The sequence below is a fragment of the Octopus sinensis genome, linkage group LG4, assembly GCF_006345805.1.
Source record: "Octopus sinensis linkage group LG4, ASM634580v1, whole genome shotgun sequence".
NCBI lineage: Eukaryota > Metazoa > Mollusca > Cephalopoda > Octopoda > Octopodidae > Octopus > Octopus sinensis.
In genome coordinates this window covers 111,018,485-111,032,176 of record NC_043000.1, presented here as the reverse complement: position 1 = coordinate 111,032,176, position 13,692 = coordinate 111,018,485, and the positions used below count along the sequence as shown (strand labels likewise).

Here is a 13,692-nt window from a genome sequence, read left to right as displayed (position 1 = left end):
TACCAGTTGAACACTAGGTCAATTCAATCGACTTAGCCCTCTCTCCACAAGCTTGCTGGCTTTGTTCCAAAAGTTGAAGATGTTGTTTTTGGAACCATTTCTACTAAGCCTTACCTATTTGATTGCTGACTATTCCAAAATCAGGTATTTCCGCGGTATCTCTTATCTTTTACATGTTTCAGTTATTGGACTACGGCTATGCTGGGGCACGACCTTGAAGGGTTTTAGTCGAAGAGATTCACCCTCCCGACTCTTGATATTTATTCTATCCTTCGCTTTGGTCAAACCACAAGTTACGGTAATGGAACTTAGCAGTGTGTGGGGTGGAAACACGGACTCAAAGCCACGCACGCGCATACGGACACGGACACACACACACACACACGGACACACATACATGCACATGTGTATATCTCTCTCACTCTTCCTCCTTGACTCTCTCGTCGCTGAAACGTGACGAAAGGGAATCTATCTTTCTTCCCATTTCCTTCCTAAAGACAACGCGTGCTTATGCCTGTCTCCTCTCATAAGCTCGTCCTCCTAGCGTTCATAATAATTTTTCTATCGTCTTTACTTAACAGCCCTCACCGTTTGTTTTTACTGTCTTGTTCTAACTGTCCTGTTCTTGTAACCACTTTCACCTACCGCAAGAAATCCCAAATTTTATTTAATTTGCTTTGCGGGAAGGATTGTTTCAACGAAGTCGCATATTGTCCTTTCCTTCGAAACACAGAGTAGATGAAACAGGGACAACTGATGAAGGCGAATATTCTTTCTGTTGCATGTCTCATTTCTCCATTTGTTTCTTTTCTTGTTCGAAAAAAAGTTCGTTTTCTATGTTTTTGTTTTAATATTTTCGTTTCTCATTGTGTTCAACGTTTTTTTGATGCCCTGTACCCATATATGCATGTATATATACATATATATGTAGGTATAGATATATATGTATGTATATATGCATATATTTATATATTATTTTTATTATTATATGATCGAACGCCACGCATCCTTTTCCAAGTAAGTTTTATCTATCTATCTATCTATCTATCTATCTATCTATCTATCTATCTATCTATCTATGCATGTATGTATGTATGTATGTATGTATGTATGCATGTATGTATGTATGTATGTATGTATGTATGTATGTATGTATGTATGGATGGATGGATAGATGGATGTGTGTGTGTGTGTGTGTGTGTGTGTGTGTGTGTGTGTGTGTGTGTGTCTGTGTCTGTGTGTGTGTGTGAGCAACAGCGTTATACATTGCATTTCGTTGTTGTAAACCACTATTGTACTCCATGTGACGTATATGGGAAAGGCGGCGAGCTGGCAAAATTGTTAGCGCGCCGGGTAAAATGTTTATCGGCATTTCGTCCGCGTTTACGTTCTGAATTCAAATTCCGCCGACGTCGACTTTGCCTTTTATCCTTTCGGGATCGATAAAATAAGTACCAGTTGAACACTCAGGTTTATATAATCGGTTTACACCCTTCCTCGATATTGCTGGCCTTGTGCCAGAAATTTGAATCCAACATTCCATATATGAAATTGTAGATTCTATCGTTGGTTTCAACGCATGAGAAGAATCCAGTTGTTTAATTGTCTAAAAGATCGACATTTTGAGGTGCGATGGGTCAAGTGGATAAGTATTTCTCAGACAGTGTACCCTTAAACGTAAATCTCAGGTAAATGGGTACTCCGTCGGTTACGACGACGAGGGTTCCAAATGATCCGATCAACAGAGCGGCCTGCTCATGAAATTAACGTGCAAGTGGCTGAGTACTCCGCAGACCCTTAACGTAGTTCTTAGGATGAAATCCAGTGTGACACAGAATATGACAAGGCTGGCCTCTTTGAATTACAGGTACTACTCATTTTTGCCAGCAGAGTGGACATGAAATAAAGTGTCTTGCTCAAGGATGCGACACACTGCCGGGAATCGGATTCTCGATCTTACGATCGTGGGCCGAACACCCGAACCACTAAACCTCGCAACCTCATGGCTGGGTTTTTAGATTACAAGAACATCAAGAACAATCCAGCTGGCAGGCTTCAGCACAGTTTACGTCTACCTAATTTCATCCACATGTCTTTGGTTGAGCCGTGACGGTGTAAAAACACTAGCCCGTGATGAAATGCAATGAGATGGAACCCGTGACCGAATGGTTACGATACGATCTTATCAATCACTCATCAATCCGTGTGTGTGTGTGCGTGTGCGTGTGCGTGTGCGTGTATGTGTGTGTGTGTGTTTGTGTGTGTGTGTGTGTGTGTGTGTGTGCAAGATGGATTCTCTCGTCGCTTCGACGAATGAGGATTTAGTAGAAAAAATAAATCATCAACCTAAGGTCCCTTGTGTGTTGGATCGAAGCAGACGACTTCCTTTGCCTCTCTCCAGCACCATTTTCCCTATCGCCATGGAACTTATAAAAGATATGTGATGTTGTTGATGCTGCTATCTTGGACAGAATCGTTACTGCGCCGGGAAAAATGCTTAGAGACATTTGGTCCGTCTTTACATTCTGAGTTTGAAATTCCGCTGAGGTCGACTTTACCTTTCAACCTTTCGGAGTCGATAAATTAAGTATCAGTTGCGTACTGGTGTTGATATAATCGACTTAGTCCCTCCCCCAAAATGGTTGCCCTTGTGACAAAATTTGAAACCATTATTATTATTATTATTATTATTATTATTATTATTATTATTATTATTGTTGTTGTTGTTGTTGTTGTTGTTGTTGTTGTTAAACTGCCAAGGTCGACTTTGCCTTTCATCCTTTTGGGGTCGATAAATTAAGTACCAGTTACGCACTGGGGTCGATGAAATCAACTATTCCCCCACCCCAAAAAATTTCAGGCCTTGTGTCTATTAGTAGGAGGGATTATTTTTATTATTATTATTATATTATTATTATTATTAATATAGTGACCACTTATGTATAAAAGTATCACGTGATTCGACCAGATGTTGTTATACATCCCTGGTCACAATGCGCTTTGCATCACTTTAGCTTTCGAATAGTGCCACCCCACTGGCCGGACAAACAAACCAACGTTCCTCCAGATTGGGAGGCTGGTCCGTTGCAGGGTGACCCATTTACAGCTGAGTGGACTGGGGTTGTGTGAAATGAAGTATTTGACCAAAAACACAATGCGCTGCTCTGTCAGAAAATCGAACCCACGTCCTAGAGATCGTGAGTGCAATACGCTTAACCACGAGGCCACGCGCCTTCATATAAGAGAACGTATAATAGTATGCAAATAGTTTTATTGGCTGTGTGGTATGTAGCTTGCTTACCAACCACAAGGGTCCGGGTTCAGTCCCACTGCGTGGCACCTTGGGCAAGTGTTTTCTACTATAGCTTTGGGCTGTCCAAAGCCTTGTGAGTAGATTTGGTAGACGGAAACTGAAAGAAGCTCGTCATATATATGTGAGTGTGTGTGTGTTTGTACCACCACCATCGCTTGACAAGCGACGTTGGTGTGTTTACGTCCCCATAACCTAGCGGTCCGGCAAAAGAAACCGATAGAAAAAGTACTAGGTTTACAAAGAATAAGTCCTGGGATCGATTTGTCCTACTAAAAACGGTGCTCCAACATGGCTATAGACTGAAACAAGTGAAAACGAAAAAAATGTGTGTGTACATTAAATATTCTTAATAAAGGCAAGTGAGTCCAGTTTAATAAACTTTTATTTGAGGTAAAAAAAAAAAAAGATTCTTTGAGAGAGATTCCTGTCACTACCAATTTGCCAATTCAGTCTTTGAAAAATATGACGAAAATGAAGAATATAATTGTGATTTTGTAACAAGTTGGTTCTATGTTGGTACAATCAATGCCCATTGCTTTAAAGCTGCAAAGATTGCGAAAAATAGAATAATGGGTCTTTCGTGGAGATTAGATTAAAATAATAAAATATTAATTAAACGAGTTGTTTATTTGGTGTGTGTGTGGGGGGGGGGGTAGCAGGACATGATGTTAGTAAAAAGTAAGAAGAGTGGAAAAAATATAAAACTTGATGGTAAAAGTATGAATGGTAGCAGCAGGAGATGAAACCAAAGCCAAAAGCTGTATGTTGTGTGTCTCTTCACAATATCCGTTCATAATTGGTTGCGCGGAAATTCCTCGACTAGATAGGACAGAAAAGAAAAAAAAAACAATTGCATAAATAAGCCCATGTAATGTATATTTGAAGATACAGTATAATATTGTACGTTGTGGAGGCGCAATGGCCCAGTGGTTAGGGCAGCGGATTCGCAGTTAGAGGATCGCGGTTTCGATTCCCAGACCGGGCGTTGTGAGTATTTATTGAGCGAAAACACCTAAAGCTCCACGAGGCTCTTTCGCCCCAACTTTCTCTCACTCTTTTTTTACTGTTTCTGTTGTACCTGTATTTCAAAGGGGCCAGCCTTGTCACACTCTGTGTCACGCTGAATCTCCCTGAGAACTACGTGTCAGTGGAGTGCTCAGCCACTTGCACGTAAATTTCATGAGCAAGCTGATCGTATTAGCTGGGACCCTCGTCGTCGCAAACCGACGGAGTACCACGATAATACATCAGAAAATAGCTCGGATCAGTGAACAATAAATCTTTTTCATTGTTATATACTTATTATTTACTGGTTGTATGTTATTAAATTCTATTATTCCAACCATGAAACAATATCATTAAGTATGTTTAAAAACTGTCTGAATGTGTTATTTAGGTAAGTTAAAAGATGAACTTAGGGCCTCAGAACAAAAGCCTTTGTTCCTTTTGTGCTCTCTTTTTACTTTTTACTTGTTTCAGTCATTTGACTGCGGTCATGCTGGAGCACCGCCTTTAGTCGAGCAAATCGACCCCGGGACTTATTGTTTGTAAGCCCAGTACTTATTCTATCGGTCTCTTTTGCCGAACCGCTAGGTGACGGGGACATAAACACACCAGCATCGGTTGTCAAGCAATGCTAGGGGGACAAACACAGACACACAAACACACACACACACATTTATATATATATACATATATACGACAGGCTTCTTTCAGTTTCCGTCTACCAAATCCACTCACAAGGCATTGGTCGGCTCTGGGCAATAGCAGAAGACACTTGCCCAAGGTGCCACGCAGTGGGACTGAACCCGGAACCATGTGGTTGGTTAGCAAGCTACTTACCACACAGCCACTCTTGCGCTCTATTGTTCATTTCTGATCGACTCATTTAATATTGTGTGTTTTTTGGATACAGACAACGTGATTAACGAGGACAGAGATATTTATTCTAATGTAGTTTTTTTTAAATTACCACAAAAATATGGACAGGCTTGGAGAATTATTTTTTACTTTAAGACGGCGGGGAGCTGGCAGAGTCGTTAGCAAGCCGGGCGAAATGTGTAGCCGTATTTTGTCTGCCGTTACGTTCTGAATTCAAATTCCGCCGAGGTCGACTTTGCCTTTCATCCTTTCGGGGTCGATTAAATAAGTACCAATTACGCACTGGGGTCGATGTAATCGACTTAATCCGTTTGTCTGTCCTTGTTTGTCCTCTCTGTGTTTAGCCCCTTGTGGGTAGTAAAGAAATAGGTTTGGATAATTATTTTTTACTTTAAGGCGGCGAGCTAGCAGAACCGTACGTCTGTCTGGCCAAATGCTTAGCGCATTTTGTTTATCCCTACGTTCTGAGTTCAAATTCCACCTGGGTTGACTTTACCTTCTATCCTCTCAGGGGTCGATAAATTATGTATCATTTGAGTGCTGGGATTGATGTAATCGACTTGTACGCTTCCTCGAAATTGCTGGCCTTGTGCCAAAATTTGATATTATCATTATTATTATTATTATTATTATTATTATTATTATTATTATTATTATTGAGTGAGAGAGTAGCGGATGCCATCAAATTGAGACTGGGGTACAATTATATGAAGCCCAGTATCTCCATCATGACTACCCGTCTAATAAAGATACACCAGGCACATGCATCACAGCTATATATGAGTGACATGGTGATCTCATATCAAGATAAACAGCGCATGGCCTTGCAGGTGAGGGCCTAGTTAGAATTTTCTTCTGGTCGAGTAGCCGATTCCACTCAAAAGGTCCATGAATAAAAGTTGTTTAAGGATGTTGAACAAAAGACTCATGTTTCCAGAGTTGAATAATTCAAACCCCAAAGAATTCCTCCCTACACATGGCTACGATGCTCCCCCACTACTTCTGCTCATGATCAGAGATGCACATATCGTCAGTCACCAAGAGACTGGTTAAGTCCAAAAAAAAAAAGGAAAAGTAAATGTGCGGTATGGAGCAGAATATTTGCTGTAGCCCATCTTTTATACCAAGACAAAACAATGTACATGATAACACTTCCAATCAGTTAAGATCAGAAACCATGAGAGCCACTGCCTGGTATTGCATCACAGCGTTTATTATTATTATTATTATTATTATTATTATTATTATTATTATTATTATTATTACCTCCACCAAGAAAGGAGGTTATGTTTTCATCGGCTTTGCTTTGTTCGTCTGTCCGTCTGTATGCAAAAGTAACTCAAAAGGTTGTAAACGGTATTTAATGACACTTGCAGGAAAAGTTGATAATGACATAAGGAACAGATGATAAAATTTTGGTAGTGACCCGGGAATTTTTATGGATTCTTAGAAGATTTTTGATTTGTTATATTTACTTTACATGAAGTATTACAATGTTACGTTCTTTGATTATCTCCCTTGAAAACACGTTCATCGTTTCCACGTAACCTATGGTGGCGTTGCTGTTTCCAAAGTTTATTTTCGTTTCTCCATTATTAATTTTACTCGCGTATCTATCTTAAAATGAGCTGCTTAGCGGAAATCTGTGTAGGATGATATGACAAGCCTTGACTATTGGAATCGACTCAAGAAGCTCAGGCTTTGCTCCATCCACCGCCGCTGTGAGCTCTATATCATATGTATGATGTGAAAAATATTCCATCAATATAGCCTATCTTTAAAATTCCTCCGAGGTTTGGCCCCCGTGCTATCCGTCCACTACAGACATGTTCGCGTCGTATCACAAGACTATAACAGAACTATTTCACCAGCAAATGTATTAAAAAAATATAATGTAAATAACTCTACATTAAACATGATTAATGTTGCTCCCGTCATGTGAATGCGTGTGGCTGTGTGGCTAAGATATTGATCTCTCGGTCGTAAGGTTGTGATTTCAGTTTAGGGACCAAACTGTATGTTGTGTGGTTCAGAAAGGGTAATTCATATAAAATGAATATCAGCAGCTGAAGCTATGGGAGTCAACCTTTTCGCTGAGTAGGGTTCCGTTTAGCAGGGTAGAAGGTGCGACTGCCCATCGCTCTATTTCTATGACAGAAATGCTATCATGAAACTTGTAATGAATATTAACTTAGTGGACGACAAAGAAATTATCTTTTTTTTTAAAAGAAAAAAAGGGAAAATAATTTAAAGGTAATTCCTAATGTACGGGAATTGTTAATTTTTTAAAGTTGGAGTGCAGAGAACATAATCGACATTAGCAATTTTTAAGATGGCGAGTCGTAGGAGAGAAATACGTTAGCAGACAAACATAATCGTCTTTTCTTTTTAAACTGGAGAATAGTTTGAGAATAATACCGTAGCAGATAAGTAAATACTCTATTTTTTAAGTGAATAGTCTATTTATTTTTAAAGTTAGAGATGAGTTTTAGATAAATACCTTAGCAGACGACAACGCTGTTGATCTAAGCGGAACTGAGCATCATCCACGTTGTTTATTTCTCGTTTACTCCACAAACGTTCTGCCACAGCTGAAGCTCTCGGCCTATAAGATGAAATGGGGAAAAAAACAGCTTATAGACAATTTTATCTTATTTTTCGTTCATTTTGTCCATTTGTCTAGCTCTGCTTCCTTTCTCTGGTTCTCGGTTAGTGGTCTATCAATCTATCTGTCTGTTTGTATGTCTACCTGTCTGTTTGTCTGTATACATCTATGTATGTACATGTGTGTGCGTGTATGTATGAGGATAGATAGATAGATTGACAGACAGACAGACAGACAGACAGACAGACAGACAGATAGATAGATAGATAGATAGATAGACAGATGATAGACAGACAGACAGACAGACAGATGACAGATAGACAGACAGACAGATGATAGATAGACAGATCGCTAGATATATATATATATATATATATATATATATATATATATTATATATATATATATAGATAGATAGATAGATAGATAGGCATCGCAACCCAGCTGAGTTCTACAATACTAGGTCACGAATCTCTGTCCCACAAAAATTTTGTTAGATTCCCAATTTCATGTTGCCTTTGCCAATAACTTCAGTGTAGTCGAGTGGTCTTCATTCTTCCTTAGGGTTTGGAAGTCTCTAGAATATAACATCTGATATGGCTTGCTGTTAAGTACGATAACAGTGGTCTATATGCATTGTGCAATGATAGTAGAGATGTTTTGAGCTCTTAAGAGAGCCTGGGGTGTATACCATCCAGCGGATCTTGAACCTCCTCATTCGCAGTCAAAGTTGCCCCTCCACAAAGGAGAATGCTCTCTGCACTTGCCCCGTTTACAGTTAGAAGAATGTTTTAAAAAATGAGAGCTAATGAACGGATTGAGTACAAAATGAAGAAATGACTAGTCTTTTAAACAAAACTTAGAGTTTGTAATACATTGACACAGTGTTGCTTAAATTGCTATAATGTGGTTTTCAAAAAAACTATACAAAGCACTAAATTTGTAATAGTGAAACTTCCAGGCAATTAAACATTTCACTAAAACTGAAAATAGATAGCTTTCCTGAGTATCTTAATTTAAATATTTATCTAAAAATAAAATATATAAAAAGCGTTTTAGTTTTTAAATTCTAACTTCAACAGCAATATTATAATTTGGTTTCTCTTTGTCCTCTTCTTTTCCAGGTTTAATTACGGTTAGTCCAGTACGTTTCCAGGTTCGATACCTTGAAATATTCGAACTCTCTGCGCCTTTCCATTTTAGTCCAATTTTGTTTTCTAGGTGACGCTTCTATTATTATAATTATTATTATTAAGTGGCGAGCTGGCAGAAACGTTAGCACGCCAGGCGAAATGCTTAGCAGTCTTTCGTCTGCCGTTACGTTCTGAGTTCAAATTCCGCCGAGGTCGACTTTGCCTTTCATCCTTTCGGGGTCGATAAATTAAGTACCAGTTACGCACTGGGAGTCGATATAATCGACTTAATCCGTGTGTCTGTCCTTGTTTGTCCTCTCCGTGGGTAGTAAAGAAATAGGTATTTCGCCTGTCGCTACGTTCTGAGTTCAAATTCCACTGCGGTCGACCCTGCCTTTCATCCTTTCGGGGTCGATAGATTAAGTAGCAGTTGAGTACTGGGTTCGATATAATCGACTATCCCCCCTCCGCCAAATTTCAGGCCTTGCAGCTATAATAGAAAGGATTATTATGATTAATTATATCATTATAACTAGCTTAAGGTGACCCGCTCTACGCGCGGGTGAGGGTGCGGTTGTTACTTTCTGTTTCTTATCGCCACATTCTCCCCCTTTGTTTCTCTCTCCTTTCTCTCTCACTTTCCCACTCTCTTACTCTTCCTTTCTCTCGGACTCTCCCACGCTTTCTTTTACTCTCTATCTTTATCTATCTCTGTCCCATTTATAAAAATCAAAAAAATCTTGAGTAAGTTGAGAAAGACAATATCAAGCAGTGACAACGGAAAGCACACTTGCCTTTTGTACGTGCCACTATTTGAGCGATTAAAAATAAGGGGGAAAAAGGATTTCTTTGTTAAATTTAGTTCTAATTTGGAGAATTTTTCGATGATTGACCATGCAAATGAAAGCTCTAAACACGGGCTACATGCAGCTGTAAATTTCTTTCAGAAAAAATGAAAACTGTAAACAATAAAAAATAAAAAGGCAAAAATACGTTAAAATGAGAAATTTTTTTCAACTTCAAAAATCTTGTCTTAATTTTCAAAATTTTGAACCCATTTTCCGCGCTTAAATTACAAATCCGCTTCCACTTTACCATGTTGAAAATTTGATTGAAATCAGGCAAAAGGTGTCCAATCTAGACACCCAAGTGTCCCAAAAATTCAATAAAATCCCCGTTTTCCTAGAAAAGCAACCACTGTAGCGCTACAAAATATCTCCCAATCAATGTCTCACCTCAAGTTGCTCCCTCCTGTAAATTTTAATCCCCTTCCAGCCCCATTTAGACCCCTTTCTACATAAATATCCAATTTGTATCAATGTTTGCTTTCTTCATTTTATAGATTAGATTAAATATATTTTCCTTTATATTTTTTATTCTAGTAATACCAGAAATAAGACAGAAAAGTTTTAGTTTCATACAGAGAAAATTTTTAATTAAAATATACCTTAATTTTTTTTTAAATTGCAATAAAGATATATATATATATATATATATATATATATATATATATATATATATATATATATATATATATATATATATATATATATATATATATATATACCATTAGACGCTACACCTGTAGCTAAAATCTTCTTCACTCTCCTATATATATATATAAACCACAGAAAACTGCACACACTATTCGATGAAGAATTTCAGAAATTTATTTTGATCCAAACACATTCAGCTTTTTCTCAGTTTTTGCTTGATAGTCAACATCATACTGTTTTTCAATATGGTTGAGAAGTGAATTAGTGATGAAGCCTAGAAGTGCTCGCGAGAGACTAAAAGTTGACTTAAAAATCTATTCATCCACCGCAGTGGGTGAATGATTCTTCATTAAAGCTGTCATTGGTTTCGTGCGAAAAATTAGCGATTTTCAAGCGTTCCATTGAACACCAGCATTTTAAAGATTAACGCTTGAAAATTGTAGATTTATTCGCATGAAACCAATACCAACATTGTTAATCCACGAATAAACACTGTGTAAACTTAAAATGAAATTGTTGTGATTCTGCTGGTTAGCTTTGATCCAGAAAAACTCTGACCCGCGGGAAGAAAGTCCTGTAAAAGCCCCTGTTACTAATTATTCGAAATCCCTAATGTACACTGCCATAATGCATATATATGTGCATATGTATGTGTATGTATATATGTATATGCATGTTTATGCATACGCATGCGCGCGCACGCACACACACACTCACACACCACCGGTGTCCTATCGATTTTCGCCACACAGAAATTGATCCACGTTCCATATCTCGTATGAAGTGCTATCATAGTCGTTGATTATTTAATGTTTTACAAATTCGCCATATTTAAACAAAATCGCTTTAACTCAATGTCACCGATTATAATTTCACCATTCAACTCTAAATCCATTCACATTCATGTATAATCAACGTTTTCTTCATCTTCTTCTCTTCCCCATCTTTCAAGTGCTATAGAAAATGTTTACATGTGAGCGATAACACCGACAGAACAGATTGATGTCTTCATAATGAAGTCGTTAATGGCAGCTTGGTTGAACATTTTCATTAGTCCGGTCAATGTCCAACACACACACACACACACACACACACACATTCCCCGGTTACTGGGGGTGGCCGTGTTAGTACTGCTTTTGTTTTTGTATTTGTGAATAATCATGGTGATGATGATGATGATAAAATTCACTTCTTCTCAGCTGCATCTCTCTATTTCTTCTTCTTCTTCTTCTTCTTCTTCTTCTTCTTCATCGTCTTTTCCCTTCTTTCTCCTTCTGCTTTTCATCATCGTCATCATCATCATCATCATCATCATCATCACCAGCAACACTACCACCACCATCACCACCACTACCACAAACACCACCATCGTCATTTCTTTCTTTCCCTTAATTCTTCTTGATCGTTTTAGTTCGTGTTAGTCTTTCGATTATCAATTATAATAATAATAATAATAATAATAATTATTATTATTATTATTATTATTATTATTATTACGTGTACTAAAAAAAATTTAAAAAACCATGGTAGTTAGTGAAGCGGTTATCAATGTCCTTCTCAAAGCCACGGTCTTCAATTGAAAACGGCGTATTGTGAAGCTATAGATATTCGATTAATATATTTGGACTTAGAGGCCATTTGCTTGTTGAGACTACATAAAATATTTCAATAAACTTTACTAAGTAGACATGGTTTCTATTTAATGGATAGAGTAATGGCACACACACACTCACATACTAGCTCACACACACACACACACACACCACACACACACACACATATATATATATATATATATATATGCATTTATATATGTCTATATAAAGATATATACATTTATATATATATATATATATATATATATATATATATATATATATGTACATGTATGCATATATATATATAGTAGACGAGTTCAGCAAAAATTTAGATTCAGATGTATATGATACTTAAGTTGAGACACCAGAATTTAGTACGCTATTATCCATACAATTTCAAATAAGATGATTAAAATTAAAATAAGTAACAAGGATATCCAGGGGTACGATCGTTTCAAGCAACTCCATTTAATTGAACAATGCAATAATTACATCAATTTGAATGCAGAGCAGTCCTCAGCTGCATAAAGACATAGAATTTAATTAAATTAAAACAGATGGACACAGTATAATTTTACCTAAGATCTCCAAGAAGGTGAGGAGATAGACAAAGAACATGCTGTCTTTACTTCATCTTAGTTTATTCTAAGCTTGAAACAATCGTACTACATTACCTCTAGATATTCTTGTTGCTTATTTTGATATATATATATATATATATATATATATATGTGTGTGTGTGTGTGTATATGTATATATATGTATGTATGTTTACCTTTATGTGTGTGTCTGGGTGGGTGGGTGTAAGATCCAGGGATCGATGTGTAGGAAGTAAGTTAGCTTCCAGTAATCCGCAGTAAATATTAGAAAACAACATTCAAGGACAATAGTAGTTTATTGAGACGGAAGATCTGGGCTACATACGTTTCATAGCGAACGGAACCGTGTGTATCTATCTATCTATCTATCTATCTATCTATCTATCTATCTATCTATCCATCCATCCATCTATCTATCTATCTATCTATCTATCTATCTATCTATCTATCTATCTATCTATCTATCTATCTATCTATCTATATCTAGTAGCTGAATAACAGCACTGGCACCCCCAAGACTGAATGGTCTCAATGATAATGGCGCGAAACCATAATATATTTTGGCTCATTGACTGACGAGGAAAATTCAGCTGCGAATATTCCGTGCATCGTGTCTTTGTCTATATTTCCCGTCCGTTAACTTTTCGTCTAGTTTCTCGACTGCTCTGCTTTCGTCTAAGTTTTTCTCCTTGCTTTGTTCTTGATATATATATAATATATATATATATATATATATATGTACGGACATATGCATTGGTATATATACGAAAATGCATATCTTCTTTTATCTGTTTCAGTCATTGGACTGCGGCCATGCTGGAACACTACCTTGAAGAATATTTAGTCGAATGAATAGAACCCCAGTATATGTTTTTAAAATCCTGGTACTTATTTTCTCGGTCTCTTTCTGTCGAACAGCTTTTTTTTAACGGGGACGTAAACAAACCAACACCGGTTGTCAAGCAATCAAGAGGGACAAACACAGTCATAAAATCACACACGCACACGACGAAATTCTTCTGGTTCCCGTCTGGTAAATCTACTCATAATTTAGTCGGGTAGAAGAA

General features: G+C 37.4%; 1 protein-coding gene across 2 annotated transcripts in view; it reads right to left on the bottom strand.

Annotated features, from left to right (window-relative positions):
• Positions 1-3,734: 3,734 nt before the first annotated feature.
• The window catches only part of LOC115210554 (beta-hexosaminidase subunit alpha-like), a 46,386-nt gene continuing 36,428 nt past the window's right edge, over positions 3,735-13,692 (bottom strand). For both annotated transcript variants that reach the window (XM_036502338.1, XM_036502339.1), the window contains 2 exons: positions 7,695-7,799; positions 3,735-4,132 (listed from right to left, as the gene is read on the bottom strand). In XM_036502338.1, coding sequence (XP_036358231.1) covers positions 3,982-4,132; positions 7,695-7,799 — 256 coding nt within the window. In that variant the 3' untranslated portion in view covers positions 3,735-3,981. The remainder of the gene's footprint in view (positions 4,133-7,694; positions 7,800-13,692) is intronic.